Raw genomic sequence first — 18,628 nt, 5'->3', positions numbered from 1 at the left:
TATACTATCTAATTTTTCACCCTAATCAAATCTAAATCAAGATTTTAATCATAGATTGGGTAGTCTCCAATATTGCTTCTTCAAATGGCCTTTGCCTCTGCCTCAGGTTAATTGGATTAATTAATTAACTAGAATGAATTAACCAGAATTCTGTGGAGTAGAAGGTCAAATCTGGATGGTCATTTTTTTATAGTCTCTTGTTCCTTACTTATACTTTTGATCCCTTCTTTTATATTTTAGAATAATAAATAATTTATATTCTATAGCTTATAATTCTAATATTAAAGTCTCTGCTTATCTGCTTCTGGTGTTTGTTTCTTCTCTCGATCTTTCACTCATTATGGCTTGTTACCTCATGTATTTTGTGATTTTCTGTGTGTGTGTGTGTGTGAGAGAGAGAGAGAGAGAGAGAGAGAGAGAGAATTATAATCACTGGAACTTTATATGTGGGAATTCTTTGAGGTTGGCTTGAGAGTACATTTCTTCAGAGAAAGTTTGAGTTTGTTTCTACTTGGGACTTGGTGGCCCCTTCAATTTGGACAACCTAAAATTTTTGGCTAAGACTTTTTTTTTTAGGCCACACAGTTAATATGAATTCAGGTCTCAAACCCAAGTGAGCCCCCTCCTCTCAAGCCAAGGCACACATGCATTTTTCTTGCCCTTTCTTTTGCAGGGCATTTTTCCTAGTTCATTCTTCCACTGGGTACAGACCTTCTACCGTTCCAGCTTTATGTGTAGATCTTGGAGCTGGTCCCATGCCTTGAGCATTAATGTATGTAAATATATTAAATATATGTAAACACATGCGTGAGTGTATAAAGCACTTAGAGCAATGCCTGGCATATTGTAGATGTTCTGTTTGCCATTATTATGGTTGTTGTCGTCCCCCGCTCTTCCTCCCTGTAACAGTTAAAACCAAAGCCTTTGGTTGTTGGGATCAGCGGAGCCCTGAGATAGCTGCAGGCTTCAGCTTCAGCTTACCCCGCTGAGTGTTTGCTTCTCTTTCATTTTTTGGTCTCTGAGGCATTTCTTTAATTTTTTTTACCAGCTCAAATATGCATCTAAAGCGTTTCAAATATTTATTCCAATGTTTTCAAGTGTTCCTAGCTGGGGATTTGTCAGGGTGCCAATGAATGAAGAGTGAGTTTCGAATATATATCATCTCTAATCTTTTCAAACACTACAGCTAATTCTAGGATACAATGTGCTTATGAGAAGTGACTGTACCACGGGGTATCGCAGGTATTTTCTTGACAGTATTATCACCTTCTCGTTAAGTGACAGAGTAAGATTACCCACAGAGTGCTGGAATGTTGCCAGCCTGCCAGCACTGAAACAGTCTGTACCTCAAGGACAGCATCTTTAACAGATGGTGCTCCCTTGGTATTTCACAGCCAAGAGAGGGGCCACCAAACCTCAAGTGATGGCTGTAGATGTGGTTTCCTGGGCAATGGTGAGAGTAGACTGAAGAAGGGGGACAGCACGAATACCTTGTACGAGAATACCTAGACTGCAGATGGCACGGTGACAGAGCATAAACTCACAGGAATGAGGCATGCCCTGAAAGACCACCATCCACTCTCATTCATCAAGCTGCAGGCAGGCAGATTTCCTTCCACTGAAGACTTGGAACCCTTACCTCTGTCTTGACTGACCCACCAAGCGGGGGAGCCTGAGACCAGAGAGGGTGATGCTTTTCCAGCTCTCTTCTTGTGGCTGCCACTATCGCTGTTACCAACAGGAGCAGACCAGTCTGAGCCTACTAGGAGAGGACAGCAATTCTGCGTGGAGGGGAAGCCCACATGAGTAGTAGAAGGGAGTGGAAGTTTGGCTGGGGGCCAAGGTGTATATCCCGGCCCTAGACATGGGTTTTCAACCCTGTCTGACCCTCATTCTAACCCCAAGAGGGAGCACGACCGTAAGTCTTATGACAAGGAGGACTGTGTCTTATTTACGACTGTATCACCAGTGTCTAGCGAGAGGTCGATGTCTACTGGGCCCTCGATACGTATGGCTGAAGGTGAGCAGTGACTTTTGATGAACAGAAGTTTTAAATTTAATGTAGTCAAAATTATCACGTGTCTTTATTAGTTTTTTTACGTGTCTTTATTATTATTGCCTTTTTGTGCCCTGTTTAAGAAATCTGTCCATATCCCAAGGTTACACAGATGTGTCATTAGACTATTTCCAAAAGTTTTAAAGGTTTGCTTTTTGTCATTGAGACCTTATTGCACCTGAAATGGATTTTTCTGAGTGGCATTAGGTAGGAATCTAATTTTTTTTTCCACAGGTACAATTAATTTTCTAGCACCACTTCTTGCAGAACCGTAATATGGTCCCCCACGAACTGCAGTGTGTTCCCTGTCAGCTGTCGAGGTCTGAAGTACACATGTGGGTGTGGTTCTGGGTTCTTAATCCTGCTCCTTGCGTGGATCCCGCTTCTTAGTTGTAGTGATTCGCCTGTGAATTTCCTCCACCTTTGTATTTAAACAGTCATCTTGCCTGCAGAGAAGGACCATGGTATCTTTCCTATCTCATCCTTTTCCTTGCCTTATAGTCTTAGCTCGGACCTCAGCGCGGTGATGAAGGGAAGTGCTGGTGCTGGCATCGCCTTGCTCCTGATTTTAATAGAAACACTCCTAAAATTCCCTTACCCTGCCCGAAATAAGATATTTGCTGGAGGTTTTTGAGAGATGCTCTGTAGTAGGTAGAAGACATGCTTAGACACTATTTCAAAGACTCTAAATGACAACCATTTCAGGGCTCTGGGGCAGCTGATCAGTATCAGTGTCTCCACCTCCTTTATCAGCTGCGCTGCCATCCTCAGGTGAGTGGTTCGGTTCTGTGGGCTAAGAAGGCTGCCCCAGCTGCCACCCTCACATTTGCATTCCACCCACTGGGGAAGAAGAAGAGGAGGGCGAAGGCACACTCCTTACCTTCCAAGGCGTAACCAGAAACTGCCACAGTCACTTGCACTCGTATCCCTTTGGCCAGAACCTAGTCATGTGGTCAGACCATACCGGGTAGGAAGCTGGGAAGCGGAGTGGAAATTGAGCGGAGTTGACCACATGCTCAACCAGAGTTGCTGGCAAGGGGCAGAGTAAGGGGAGGGTGGGTCCTTCTCTGCCACATGCCCACTTCGAGCTAAGGAAGTGTCCTTCTATGCCTGGTTTCCTAAGAGGTTTTCTTTTTAAATTCTTATTATAAATGAGTGGTGATTTTATCAAAGCCTTTTTGCCTGCATTCATTGAAATGATCAGATTGTTTTCCTCTTTCCTCTTTTAATCTTACAGTTTGATCTATTACAACATTTTCTAATGGTCATCCACCCTTGTAGACCAGGGATTAAACCCAATTTGATCATGATGTACTAATGTTATCTTTTGTATGTACTGCAAGATTTAGTTTTCAATATGTTGCTTGGGATTTTTGTATCTTTTTCATGAGTGAGATAGATCTGTACTTTTCCTTTCTCATATTTTCTTTGGTTTTTGTTTTAGTGCTGAATTGCCTAATAAAATGCATTAGCAGTCTTGCCCATTCCCACTGGACTCTCTTCTTTTTCTCTAGCCTCTGAAAAGGTTTGGGCAAAGTAGGACTTACTAGTTCTCTGAAGTTGGATTAAACTTTGTGCGTAAAGCTTTCTGGGCTGGCGTCTTTGGGGGCTGGAGTGGAGATATGAGATGGATTACTCATTCATTTTATTTAGTACTTATTGCTCTCTCTAAGTTTGTGTTTCTTTTTGAGTTCATTTTGTTATTTTATTTTTTCTTGAAAATTGTTGATTTCTTTAAATTTTCAAGTCTATTAATATATCCCTGTTCATATATTCTTTTATTATTTTAAAAATTATCTCTGTATCTGTAGTTATAGCCTTTAACTTTTTCTAATTTTAATTTCTGCTATTGTTTATTTGTACCTTTTCTCCTCCTCAGTCAGTCTCATGAGAGGTTTGTCTGTTTTGTCAGTCATTTCAGAGCACCAACTTTTGGTTTTATTGATTTTCTTGCTAGTCTTTCTTTTTTTTTTTTTACATCTTTATTGGAGTATAATTGCTTTACAATGGTGTGTTAGTTTCTGCTTTACAACAAAATGAATCAGTTATACATATACATATGTTCCCATATCTCTTCCCTCTTGTGTGTCCCTCCCTCCCACCCCCACATCCCACCCCTCCAGGCGGTCACTTCTTGCTAGTCTTTCTGTTTCCTATTTCAGAAATACAGTGACTTTTACTCTTTACTATTTTCTCCCTCATACTTTTATTATTTTACTCTCTTGTTTTGCTAGCTTTTTGTGTTAAATGCTTATTTATTTCCAGTCTTTTTTGATTTTTGAGGAAATGCATGTAAAACTATAAACTGCCTGTAGGTACTGCTTTGCTACATCCTCCAAGAGTTATGTGCTACTTTCATTGTCATTCACTCAAAATATTTTGTAATTTTCATTATAATGTTCTCTTCACCTCATGACTTATTTAGGTGTACATTTCAAAGTATCCAGACATGTATGTATGCATATATGTGTATGTATATATATATTTTAAGCAACATTTTTGTTGTTAATTTTTATGTTTAATTATAATGTGGTAAGATAATATGGTCTATATGATATCAATGCTTTGAAATTAATGAAGACTTCCTTATGACTTAATGTTTGATCGATTTTTAAAATATTCTATATTAACTTAAAAATGTATATTCTCTATTTGTTAGATACATTTACTATCCATTAGCTCCAGTTTGTTAATTTTGTTTTTTAAATCTGCTAAATGCTTATTAAATTTTGAGTGATTTATCTGTTTTTGATAGAAGTGCATTAAGACCTCTCACTGTGATTGTGAATTTGCTTATTTTTCCCTTATAATTCCATTTTGGTTTGTATATTTTGAGTCTATAGTGAAGGGTTATACAAATTCATGATTGTTATATCTTTTTTGTGAATTATTCCAACGACTGTTAAATATATCTCTGTAACCTATTGCTTTTTGCTTTATATTTGGTTTTTTTTTGGGTTTCATATTAATGTTGCTATACCACATTTTCTTTGGTTAGTATTAGCAGGTTGTGCTCATAACATCCCTTTATGTTCATACTTTCTGTGTGGTAGTTATGTTTTAGGTGTGTCTCCTGTAATCTAAATATAGTTGGCTTTTTAAAGAGCAAATCTAATAACCCATGTTTTAATAGACTTTAAAAATCCATTTGCATTCTTTGTCTTATTATTGGTATACGTGGAATTACTTGTACCACCTTTTTTTGAAGGCTTTTTTTTTAACATCTTTATTGGAGTATAAATGCTTTACAAGGGTGTGTTAGTTTCTGCTTTATAATGAAGTGAATCAGCTATACATATACATATGTCCCCATATCTCCTCCCTCTTGCGTCTCCCTCTGAAGTCTTAAAGTTTATCTATTGAAGTTCTTTTCTTTCCCCAGTAAAATGGCAGCATTTCACGCATGCTCTCTGCACCTTTTGCTTTTTAAAATCGTGGTAAAATATGCAAAACATGAAATTTACCATTTTAACCATTTTTAAATGTATAATTCAGTGACATTAATCACAGTCACGATGCTGTGCAACCATCACCATCATCCCACATGGAAACTCTGCCCACATCAAGTAGCTTTCCATTACCCCCTTGCCCCAACCCCTGGTAACCTCTGCTGTACTTTCTGTCTCTTAGTTTTCATATTCCAGGCACCTCATGTAAGTGGTTTCAAACAGTATTTGTCCTTTTGAGTCTGGCTTCTTTCACTAACATGATGTTTTCAGGGTTCACCCATGTTGTAGCATGTATCACTACTTTATTTTTTTCAGGCTGAATAATATTCCACTGTATGTACAGACCATGCGTGTTTATCCGTTCATCTGTTGATGGACACTTGGGTTGTTTCTGCCTTTTGACTGTTGTGAACAATGCTGCCTATGAGCACGGGTGTGCAAGCATCTGCTTGAGTCCCTGCTTTCATTTCTTTGGGTGTATACCTAGGAGTGGCATTGCTAGATTATATGGTAATTCTATGTTTAACTTTTTCAGGAAACACCTTACGGGTTTTCACAGTGACTGCACCATTTTACATTCCCACCAGAAATACACAATACCACTTTTGTGTTTTCTGATTACCGCTTTTTCTTTGCTTCTTTTTGCCTGATATATGTTTTAGGAAATTAGCCCTAACGGCAAAGTGGAGGAAGTTGAAAGTTAAGAGGCTGTCACAACAGTGTAGACAAAAGATGCTGATGACCTGAACTAGGGCAGAGATGGTAGCAACGAAGAAAAAATCCACAGATTTAAGAGACATTTCAAACATACGCATTGTAGCATTTTCTCCACTCATCATTTATTCTTTCCACAAAGTATTTTTGAATGCCTGTGATTTCAGGAATAGGGAAGACAGAAATGAGCAAGAGAGTTATGGTCCCTGCCCTCTCAGCAGTCACAGTCTAGTGGGGGAGACAGACATGAATAAAACAATCACACACGTGGAGGTCATGGTGGAAAGGAGCAGCAATGGGCAGAGGGCGACGGGGGGAGCTGACCAGGTATGACAGCCAGGAAAGCTTCCCAGAGGACAAGAGGGGTGTTGGATGAGGGGGCAGAGGTAGATTGAAAGTGGGTTGATAAGAGTGTTCTAGGCAGAGGAAGCAGCAGGTGCCAAGGCCCTGTGGCAAGAGAGAGAGGGTACACGGTTCTCGGAACAGGAAGGAGGCCAGTGCCACTTGTGTAGTGTTGTTCATTATTCCAAAATATATAAGATAATCTGAATGTTCAGTATAAGGGGAATTATTAACTAAATTATGATGCCACTGTAGAATGGGGTATTGTTCAGTCATTAAAATGGCATGTAAATCTATTTACATGTAATATTAACACTCATAACATTATATTGATAAGTAATGAAAACAAGCTGTCACATTGATTACTGACATTGTTACATAATAAAAGCACATTGAAACAGTGTATAGAATATGATCTTTTTTTATATATTATATGTAAGCAAACAACATGTATTTATTTTAATATGTATAGTTTTACAGAAAAACTCTGAAATATATTTGCCAAATGATCATCTCTAGGGAGTGGGATTCTGGGTGATTGTAATTTTTCCTTTTTGCTTATTTACATTTTTAAAAACTACAACAAATATGATTTACTTGTATCAAGAATAAAATTAGCAAAGACATTTCTGAGCCAGAATCAGTAGACTTGGTTAACCCCTTGGATGTGAGTAAAGAGAGAAAGGTAATCGTCAGAAATGACTCAGGGGTCATGTTACTGGGTGGATGGACACCATGAATGCAGAGAGAGACTACAGAGTGAGCACAGTGAGGGCTGAAGGTGAAGGTCAGGAGTTAAGGTGTGGACACGCTGAGTTGGAGGTGGAAATGTCTGATAGGGTGGAAACGTCTGATAGGAAGTGGGGAATGTGGTTCTGGAGCATAATAGTGTCACACGCTGCTGAGAGGTAAATGCAGTGAAGAGGTTCTTGCCTTTCTGGTTAAGGAGGTTGTCTGAGAGTTAGGGGGATGGAGAAGACGGTCTGAGCGCAGTAGGTTAAAGAAAGAATAGGAGATGAGGAAGGATAAGCAGCAAGCGTAGAAACCCTTTCTTGATGTTTGGGGAAGAAGAAAATGAGTGTTCGGTGATACACAGCTACAAATCTTCAACATAGAGGTTTAAAAAGTAGAGGGGACAGAGTTAATAAATAAAAGCACCCAGCAAGGTGTGGGTGCAAGGAAGGAAACATGCCTAGCTTGGGCCTTGGTGAGTAAGCGTAGTTTGACTAGGTATAAAATTCTAGATTGTCAGTTTTTCTCTCAGTGCTTCGAAGGTATTATTCTACTGTTTTCCACTATTTCTAACATGAAGTGAGTGGTTAGTCTAGGTAATGTCTTTTCTTCTGGGCTTTTTACAATTTTGTCTTCAATTTTTCTTTTTATTTGCCTTTTTGGGGTTCATTAGGTTTCTGAAATCTGAGGATCCACAACTTTCAACAGTTCCGGAAAACTCAGAGATATCCTCACTCCAAATATACCTGTCTTCCATTTTCTCTTTTCTGTCCTTCTGTAATGCTAAGCAGACATACGTGAGCCCCTGTAACTAGCGACCATTTCTTTTAATCTCTCTTCCATATTTTTAACTTTTTTGTCTTTTTATGCTGAATCTGGATCTAATTTCTTTATCTTTCAGTTTATCCTTTCTGACTTTTCATTTAGTTATTATTTTTATCCAGCTCACATGCACATAAAGAGCCAAATAGTTATACAAGGCTTATGACAAAAAAATGTAGTTCCCTGACAATTGTTCCTTATTTTCTGATCCCCAAGAACGTTTAGCCCTTAACCAAATCTTTTAATATTTGCCTCCATAAATCTAAATAACGTGCTTGTGTTGCTACTTCTTGGCTTTTCAGTTTGGGCATGATCTCTTGTATTTGTGCCATGAAAGATGTGGATTTAGCTCTCTTCCCTCTTGCTACTCACACGTAACCCCCCTCCCAACACACACATGTCCTGTTCCCAGACATCAGATGTACTTGGTTGGATCAGTAGTATTTATTTTTTATGACTATGAAAACACTACTCACTGCTGAGCCTTGATTAATTTTCTTCCTGCACTTCTTTACCTTTTCCCTTGAGTCAATACTCAGTTTTCTAATGTACCTAACACTAACTTAACCCTTAACTCTCCTCCGCTTGTGTAACTGTTCTCTCAACGTGCTCCAACACACTAGGTACTCAGTGAATTGGTCTGGAGGAAGCCTTTCCTGCAGCCGTCACCGCCCTGCTCTTGGGTGGTTGGTTTCCAGGCCTGCTGCACAGTTCTCTTGGACCCTCCCTCCAGCATCAGGCCCAGGGTTCCCTTTGCTTCTTCCTCAGGTTTGAGCCCCTGGCTCCTGGATTCCATTATCTTCCTCATTTGATTCACTGCATCATTTTGGTGCAGCATGTCCTCCAGTAGCTTCCCGAGCAAGAGTGATGGGAGAGAATGTTTTCAGACCGTATGTGTCTAAAGATGTCATAGTCTGTCCTCTCACTGACATGATCATTTTGGATGGACAATGGGATTTCCACCTTCAACTAGTGGAATTTTCCTTTAAATTTTTGAAGGCTTTGCTGCATTTTCTTCTAGATTCCAGTATTGCTGTGAACTTTTTTCTTGCCCTTTGTATGAAACCTATTTTATTCTTTCTAGAACCTTGTGGGAGCTTCTCTTTGTGCCCCGTGCTCTGAAATTTGGTGAGAGGTGTCTTGTTCTGGCCATTTGGCAGTCCCTTTCACTCTGGGAACCCATGCCCCTTAGCGCTGGGAAATGTTCTTGACTTACTTTCTCCCCTTCATTCTTAAAATTCTGTCTTTCTGGAACCCTTATTTTTTACATAAGTGTTGGACCCTCTGATGCTCCTCTACATTCTTCTTTCTCCTATTGTTTTCTACTTTTTTGTATGTGTGTTCTGTTTTCTTATCTTCTGTTAAGTTTTTCATCCCTGTGATTACTTTTTTATTTTACATAATGTATCTTTTGTACTCTGAGTGTTTTTTAGCATTGTGTTCTTGTTTCCTGGATACAATAACTTTTCTTAATCTTTCCAAGGCTATTGATACCCCCTTGTCCCCCGCCCCCTTTTCTTTTCCCTTCAGAGTCTGTTTCTTTAGGCCTCTGTCTTTCATATTGGATGAGTCCCTAAAATGTCTGCAGATCTTGGCCTGCCACTCTGCTCATGGTTAAGAGCAAGGCAGAGGGAGGGGGCTCTTGGTACGTTGGTGGGAGCTTGCTCCCTGTGGCTCCACCGTAGGGTGATCTTACCAAGCCACTTATCGGGGGATCTCAACGTCAGACTCTCTATATTTTCTCTTGGGCTAGTGGGTCCTCAGAGAAGGCCTTTCCAATCTCCTGCTAGAATTCTAAGGGCTGAGTGGAAAAACCTGGGGGTCTCAGATTCACCTTTCCCCCCTTTTGTTCTTTAGAATACCCCAGTCCTCAATTGTTTTACCCCAGAGAGTAATTTCAGTCTCTTGCCATGGTGGTGGAGGAGCAGTCAGGTACTGGAAGGGAAGGAGCCTGGGGACCCCCTACCTCCTAAATAGAATTTCAGCCACCTTCACCCCACTTCAGAGCAGCCTGGTACCTGCCACCCATTCGTGCCTTCAGAGCTGCTTCTCCACTCTCTCTTGCTAGCTCAGGTTTCAGAGTTCTTGAATCTGCTGTCCATTAACTCTCTCCCCTCTGTTTTCCAGCCTCCGAATCTTCTGTAATTGTCTCCACTCCCTTCTGTCCATCCTAGTGGTCAGGAAAAACTCTCACATTTTCCCCTTGCTCTCTGCCTGTGGCTCAGACAGTGCTGTGTCTCCACGCTCTCCTTCTGTGAAGTAGATTTGTGGGGAGGTGGCCTTTCAAGGATTCACACTTTATATGGGTTTTTTTTTGATCCAACTCCCACCTTCTGTAGCTCAGACTTTGTCTCCTGTCTCCTGCAGGAGTGGCCCATTTGATCCCTAGGACCTGCAGAGGGCCCAGGACAACACTTGGCAGCTACAGAACTCACCTGTCTGGCTTCACAGTTCCTTATCTTTTCACATCTGACAATCTCCTTTACTCTCCTCTTGGTTTGACATGCATTTTGACACATTATTTAAAAATATTAAAATAATAAATGTTAAAAAAATAATAATAATGTTAAAAGAATTGTGTTCAGGAACTCTGTAACAGGAAGGTTTCTGCAAACATCCAGTCCACCATATAGCCAGACGCAGAGGCCCTCCTGCATTCGTTCAGCACTCTGTCAGAGGCACCCGCTATGTGGGAAGCACGCCAGGCCTTCCCTCAGCAACCCTGCGAGCCCAGGAGGTCAGGTGCCAGGGCTTCCTGCCTCCAGACGCTGACTGATAACCTGGATCAGATAACGTGGGGGGCCAGAAGCAGAGCTGATGTTAGACCTGCATTTGAAGCTCTTTTCAATGACTCACGCTCTCGGAAGAGAACGCCGTGGGTCTTCTCTAGTCACAGGCTGAGGCCGTGGGGTGGCTGATGAGCCTCCCGAAGGCTCTCGAGGGCGCAGGTTACAAGCAGGATATTTTACATGAATCTTTACAGGAGTTGAGGAAAGTGTCTTGCCCCCGCCCGTACTGAAAAGGTGTAAACCTCAGGCCTATTAGGGCCTCTGTCGCACAGCACAAGAGCAGGCTCCTACGAGAGCATGTAAAGCGGTTCACAGTCATAAACGCTGAGAGGTCTTCAAGGGAAACGCAGCAGAGAAGGTGCTCGGCACTGCCCTTGAACTGCCGGGCACTGCCCGTCTGACTCCAGGATCCCAGGGGCAGGTGCTGGAACAGGGTCTGCTCAGCACGCTGTCCTGTGGACTCTGCTCGTGGACGATATGTATTATCACAGTGTGGCAGCAGTCGTGCCACACCCGTGTTTCTGACCCAGTCATGCCTCCTTTCTCCACCACTGACATGGAATGAAAGTGACGCAAAGCCTGGGCCAGGGGCCACCTCTAGGTCCCTTCGTTCTTTTCTCGTAGGCGAGGTCTGGCCGAGAGGTGAACTCACTTTCAGCCGGGTTGGGATGGTTGATGGGAAAGTGGCTCTTTGCTCACCAGCTTACAGTGTTCCTGGGAGAAGGGCGGCGGGCATTAGGGGCAGGAGACAGTGGACGCCAGCGGACACTGTCCAGGAAATTGTTTACTCTGCACATGCCTATTTTATGAAACCAATGGTTTTTAACGAGTCTCTCTCTCCTGTGTTGGTCACTGGAAAGCATCATCCCAGTGGATCTAATTTTCACATAAAGAGGAGAATCGCGTAACTAAAAGTTGTGTTGACTTGGCGTGTGACCAGCTCTCTCCCTGTAGGTGTGTGCACGCTTGTTTTTAACTACTCGCAGCGGTGCCTTTGACACACTGTGTTGTTTTATTCACAGGTACTGTGATTGCTTTGCAAGCGGGGACTTTTGCAACAAGTGCAATTGTAATAATTGTTGCAACAATTTACATCATGACATGGAACGGTTTGAGGCCATTAAGGTAACAAATTTCCATTAAATACACACATTCTGAAAGCATTTAAAAGTGCAGGGGATATTCACAAAACGATCTCCTCAGATTTCTAATTTCAGTATTGGGAAAACCCAAAGTGTTGAAGAGTATACGTTAAATAGGACTCTATGGCTGAAGGTGGCGGTATTGACCATGACTGGGGCTGTTGTGAGAGTGGCGGCTGGAGAAAGACCTTTATTCTCCACCGGCACGGGAGGGCTTCATGGGGGCAGCAGGGTCCCAGAAGGGTCTGGTTTAAGAGCATGGAAGTACCCACGTTGTCTTTTTTTTAGCCACTTCACTGAAACACAGTTGACCCGTAAAAAGCTGTACACTTAATGTATACAACTCAGCGAGTTCGGGGCTAAGTATACACACGTGAAATCACAGCCATGAAGGCCATAAACATATCCACCCCCCCCCAAGCTGCCTCCTAACCTTAGCAGAAAGGCAGCCCTCTGCTTGGAACAAAGCGGGCACCCAAGAACAAATTTAAGGGTGTTCAGTAAAGATAAAAGGCTGCTCAAGTCACTGGAAGCAGCAACTGAAAAGGACAACTCAGGGTGTCACACAGTGATCAGATACAATGTCTAACAGTTAGAAAAACTCACTTAAATGCAGTTCGGTAGACAGTCTTTTGGGGAGGGGATAAAGTCTTCCATCCAGAAAAGCCTGTGAGTACATTTGATCCATTTCCTTGGAAACTGGCAATACCTTCTACTTCCATTGGCATCAGGGACTCTGCCTTATTTTGGCTAGATCTTTCCCAATTCTGTCTTCAAAAGAGTTAGTTACTAAAAGATACCTAGCCATCACTTTTTTCAGGTGGCTGAAGGGAGTGGGAGCATTAGTGTTCATAACAAAGCAGTCATTGCACGTCCACGTTTTTAGAGGGCACCCCTTCCCAGAACAGCTACTCAGCCGTGTGCGAAGGGCTCTTTTTCATCCAGCTTTGGTCGAGAGGTATTACCTGCGGGAGCCACAAAACACTCCTCCACACCCCGGTGGGAGTTTTGTAGTAGTTCTTCAGCACAGTTGCCTTCTACCACATTGTCGGATCTCAGGTGCAGACATCTGTCCTCCAGAACTGACTCTTTGGGCTCCACCCGGTCCGTGTCCACGGCGCGGAGCCGGTCGGCGAAGGCGATGGCTTTCTCCAGCCGTGCCACGGCCTCTTGGCTGCCGAAGTCCACAAGCGCTAGCCGCTCCAGGTGCTCGATCAGCTCGGCCGTGACCCGGCGGCTTCCCTGAGGATGGGCCTTGGAGGTGAAGCCCCGGCACCCGCCCGCCAACGCCCGAAGGCCCAGACACACGGCCCGCGTCCACATTTCTCTCCTCCTCGGCCTCCGTAGAGCGTCCTCCTCCACGTTGCCTTGATTTGAGGTTTAGAAATTCGGATTGTGTTATGCAGCAGATAAGCCTTAGTTCAAAGAGTGTAGTCTGAAAAGGCGGAGAGGTCCACTGTGTGAAGAAAGTCGGGTGAAAGCTCTCGGCCGTCGTTACCTAGACTGATTTTTATTCTCCTTGGCTTCCCGGTGAAGGGAGAATCTAGGGGCAGACGGCACCTTGGAGAGCCCCGCAGGCCACCTGCTAAAGGCTAAATGCATTAGGGGCAGTTTTCATCCCTTCCCGTGGGCACGAAAGATTAGCAGAGAAGGGAGCACAGCCCCCCTGCTCGGGCCACGGCTTGGTGTCCTCTCACTTACCCAGGGAGACTGAGGGCCATCCCCTGTGGACTCGAGGCTCTCCTACTGTGCCATGGTTGGGCTGTTTATGTTTTCTAAAATACTTTAACTTGCCTCTTGAATTATAGATACATCAGTTGAAAATATCAATTTTGATACAGGCAGATCCACAGCTTCAATTGCATCTAAGCTTCAGTATAGTAGCCTTTTCTTCAGGGGTAAAGGATACTGTCTGCAATTAAAAGTATAAAAAGTTCTATTTGAAAAGTGTTGGGGGACCTCCCTGGTGGCACAGTGGTTAAGAATCCACCTGCTAACGCAGGGAACACGGGTTCGAGCCCTGGTCCGGGAAGATCCCACATGCCACGGAACAACTAAGCCCATGCACCACAACTGCTGAGCCTGCACTCTAGAGCCCACAAGCCACAGCTACTGAAGCCCATGCGCCTAGAGCCTGTGCTCTGCAACAAGGGAAAGCCCGTGCACAACAACGAAGACCCAATGCAGCCAAAAATAAATAAATAAATTTATTTTTTAAAAAAAGTGTTGGAATTCTCATGCATTGCTGGTAGGGATGTAAATTGGTACCAGCACTTTGGAAAATTGTTTGGCAATAGTTACTAAAACTAAACCTTTGTATGTGCTGTGATCCAGCAGTTCATTCCTAAAAACAGAGCCCCTAGAAATGAGTTTACATGTCTACCAGAGGCTTGTACAAAAATGTTCACAGCAGGGCTTCCCTGGTGGCGCAGTGGTTGAGAGTCCGCCTGCCTATGCAGGGGACACCGGTTTGTGCCCTGGTCCGGGAGGATCCCGCGTGCCACGGAGCAGCTGGGCCTGTGAGCCATGGCCGCTGAGCCTGCGCGTCCGGAGCCTGTGCTCCGCAACGGGAGAGGCCACAACAGTGAGAGGCCCGCGTACCGCAAAAAAAAAAAAAAAAAAAATGTTCATAGCAGTTTTATTCATAATAGCCCGAAACTGGAAACAATCCGTGTGTTCAGTGGTAGAATGGATAGATCTGTTGGGGTGTATCATCTAACAGGTGACACACATCAATGAAAAACAAAGACCCACAGCTCTGTGCCACAGCCCGGAGAATCTCACACGGCGCTAATGAAAGAAGCCAGATGGAAAAGAATACACACCAAATGGTTCCACTTAGATGAAGTTCCAGAACAGGCAAAATTAAAGCAATCCCAGTCAGAATAGAGGTTCCCTCAGGCGTGTGTTAATGGGAAGGAGTCATGAGGGACCTCGGCATGGGTGGGCTGGACTGTCCTCTGACCTGGTCTGGGTGGGGTCGCACGGGGCTCACACATGCTCAGATTCATCACGTCCACCATCCCTCGTGCTGCAGTAAAAAGTGAAAGCACACAAACACAGCAGCCTCACTGCAAAGGCCCTTCTGCAGCGATGGGGACCTCCAGGGCTCTGGTGCCGACCGGATCCCCGCTGCTCACCTGTGAGGGGAGAGGGAGGACGGGGGCTGCCGCTGTGCCTTCCGCGTTGCTCCAGCCCAGCTTTATAAAGAGCACGGCCTCACCTTGTCATTGACAATAGTCTAGATAGGTAGCAGACAGGTAGAAGAGTCAAACAAACAAAGCACGATAAAAAGCCGAGCGTGATGTATGAGACAGGCACCTGCTGGTTGAGAACCGGGGCTGGACGTGAGCACAGGGACCGGAACCGGACTCCATCACTTGGTCGCTGTCATCTGACCTCTCGGTGCCTCAGTCTCTTCATCCGGCAGACAGCAAGAACAGTGGTAGTGTTTCCTCCACAAGGTTGCTGTGAGGATTAAATGAGAGAACGCGTATAAATCACACAGAAAGTGGAACGCCGTGCACGTTTAGCAAACGTGAGCTGGTGTCAGAGTACCATGATCCCAACTATCTCAGGAAAAAAAGTACAAGAGATGCAGGAAGGAAATATGTCCACATGGACACAATGATTTCCATCACATCGTTACTGTCCATAAATTTTCTACCTTTAAGTGTTCAAATGAATTAAAATGAAATGGGGGGGTGATGCACTTCCTCAACGATGTGAGGAGATGAGGCACACTGCTCGTCGGGCAAGCCAGGTACTTTGCACTGAACATTATTTTTAAATAATAAAATATATCTTGATGGAGTTTTGCATTTTCTGTCTTAGGCATGTCTTGATAGAAATCCGGAAGCTTTCCAACAAAAAATTGGGAAAGGACAATTGGGAGACGTTAAGCCTCGACACAGCAAAGGATGTAATTGCAAGAAGTCAGGCTGCCTTAAGAATTACTGTGAATGCTTTGAGGTCAGTCAGCAATTCCTAAGTATTATTTTTAAAAACCAGCTAAATATATGGCCTAAGTAACTTTGTGGTTAAAAAATCTTCAATTTAAAGGGAGAAATATAATTTAATTTCTTCCTTCCAGGGCTTCTAAAAGGGCACCCACCAATCTACCTTAATTTCTCAAATGTGAATTACGCCTTACGAATCAAGTAAATGAGCTCAGGCCTCCTTTGGGAGCATGTTGTCTCCCCCGAGCCCGCCCTGACTGTCCAGCAGAGGGTGCCCAGTGCCAGGGCCTTGCCCGCCCTGCAGCTGCTGACCAGGGGCTGGAGCTCCCCTCAGTGGCCAGCACCTGGTGGCTCCCAGAGGCGGGCCTTTTCCTTGCTGAGCAGGGCGGAGACGCTCTGGGTGGGGTAGTGGGGGCAGCCTTGTCCTCAGGTGAGCATTCACCTGGGTGCTCTGAGCAGGCAGCTCCCAAGCAGCTCGTCTGGCTGCCGGGACAGTGTGTCAGCCCACTTTCCTCTGCCGGGCAGTGGCCCACGCAAAGTGCTGATGTCCTGTAGCGTCTGGCATTACAACAGACTAGCAATCTCGAAGAACCTCCTATTCAAAACACCCAGAGGTGCAGAATAAAACACACCCCATTAGATGCATGTCTGAGCTGGAAAGGACAGACGGAAACCCCCAGGGGCTGAAACTAAGAGGAAACTGGAAACCAGAGTGTCACAGGGCCAGCCTTCTGACTGCCCCCAGGCCGGGCCTGAGCAAGGGGTTGGTCCCCAGCCCTGAGTGTCACACAACTGTGTGGCAAGAAACAAAGTCCACCCACAAGGAAGCAGGAAGGGCCTCCCCCTAGAATGCCCACCGCAGGCCCGGCCTCGGGTGGGTTTCATGTTCTACCACTCGCACGTTCTCTGCAACAGCGGAGCCAGCACGACACCCTCGGTGCTGAAGGAGAAGGGTGGTCGGGCTGGAGTGCTATGACCGGCTGAGGCAGGCTTCGATTAGAACAAGGGTCAGATGGAGCCTTCGCTGTGCTCTGCTGGACGAGGGAGAGACCCCACTCTCTGCTCGGGGCTCACACCCACACCCACCCACTGGCCCTCGGGGGCCCCTCCCCACCTCTCTTCACATCACAGTCACCTGCCCCTCTTCACTTCTGCCTTTCTTTGGTATGAAAATCGCAGATTACATACGTGCGTGCACACACAGATATAAACAGTTATTTAAGATCCAAATAGAATTTGTTGGTTTTTGATGAATGGTAGGACAACCTAATTTTATTGAAGCATTTTACATTACCAGGCCAAAATTATGTGTTCTTCTATTTGCAAATGCATCGATTGCAAAAATTATGAAGAAAGCCCAGAACGAAAAACACTAATGAACATGCCAAACTATATGGAAATCGGAGGTTTTGAAGGCGGCCATCATTTGTCAACAACTAAATTTTCAGGACTACCAAAATTCAGAAAAGATAGGTAGGTACTCTGAACTAACCCTCCTAATAGGGGAATTCAAGGTTATTTTGAGAGGAGAGTTGGAAATTCCCTGGCAGTCCAGTGGTTAGAGCTCCGCGCTTTCACTGCCGGGGCCCGGTTTCAATCCCTGGCCGGGGAACTAAGATCCCCCCATAAGCCGTGCAGCGCGGCCAAAAAAAAGATAAAATTTGAGAGGAGAGTTAAAACAGTTTACACACTGGAAAGAAAGCGTGTTTGTCTGTAGGTGGGGGACAAGGGATGGGGAAGGAAGACGCCAGTTTCTTTCTCTGTCTTGACCAACCCTAGATCACACACTGTTAGCTCAGAGGAGCGCCTGCTGTCGAATTCGCTTGGTCCTATTTGTCCTCTTAGCTTGACCTTTTTGTCCTGACCGCCTGAGTTACCCCTGGTTTCGTACGAGAGCAGAAGGTCCCTACAGGACCTCAGGAGGCAAGGGCATGATCTCTAGGCAGCAAACACCCGAACCACTCTTTACCACAGGAAGTGACGGCAGAGAGATGTTCTCGGTGTGTGCTGTATTCCTTACTAAAGTGATTATGGAGCCCACTTTAGTTGGATATCTTCCCATTTAATTATTTTGAGGTCATATTATACTCCTAGCAGGTCTCAAAGATTGAGTAATAATTTTATTATATATTGGACTAGATTCATCCATTTTAAAAAGTTTCTTTGAGTTCTCTGTGATGGGTCATGTCATGATAAAGTACTGGATATCATTAATTAATTGATAACATGTAGAAAAGCCAAGTTCATGCTTATTTGGTTAGAGACATCAGAAATACTCATCACTGTGACCTGCAGAGGTCGTCATTGGTAAAAATGTACTGAAACATGGCTGCATCTTCTGTGAAATTATATGTGAAAACATTGCCTGACATGGGGATGTTGTGTGTCCGATGGGATGTGATAGGGGTCCATGCTCCATACGTTGGAGTCTGGCCTCAAAATGTTAAGACTCTTGACCTGAGGACAGCCCTGTTCTTTCATCTTCAACAGAAGTCATCGTGTATTGCCTTTATAGAGAGATTTTAACCAATCCCAACGTCTATATTTTCATAATCCAATACTTTTTAATACTTTATAGTTTTCCTAAATTTTTTCAGTTTGAGCATGACTTGGGCAACTATCT

At 44.1% G+C, this 18,628-nt stretch overlaps 1 protein-coding gene across 11 annotated transcripts in view; it reads left to right on the top strand.

The window, feature by feature from the left end:
• Positions 1-18,628, top strand: part of TESMIN (testis expressed metallothionein like protein) — a 53,533-nt gene that overhangs the window by 19,049 nt on the left and 15,856 nt on the right. For 9 of the 11 annotated variants that reach the window (XM_073809294.1, XM_073809292.1, XM_073809289.1 and 6 more), the window contains 3 exons: positions 11,927-12,029; positions 15,881-16,018; positions 17,303-17,478. In XM_073809294.1, the coding sequence (XP_073665395.1) occupies positions 11,927-12,029; positions 15,881-16,018; positions 17,303-17,478 (417 nt within the window). Of the gene's footprint in view, positions 1-11,926; positions 12,030-13,105; positions 14,189-15,880; positions 16,019-17,302; positions 17,479-18,628 lie in introns of those variants that run through there. The other 2 variants (XR_012333634.1, XM_073809297.1) reach the window with 2 other exon arrangements.

The sequence above is a fragment of the Tursiops truncatus genome, chromosome 8 (assembly GCF_011762595.2).
Source record: "Tursiops truncatus isolate mTurTru1 chromosome 8, mTurTru1.mat.Y, whole genome shotgun sequence".
In the NCBI taxonomy this organism is placed as follows: Eukaryota; Metazoa; Chordata; class Mammalia; order Artiodactyla; family Delphinidae; genus Tursiops; species Tursiops truncatus.
Note: the sequence above shows the minus strand (reverse complement) of the source record. Positions and strands in the feature narration are given on the sequence as shown.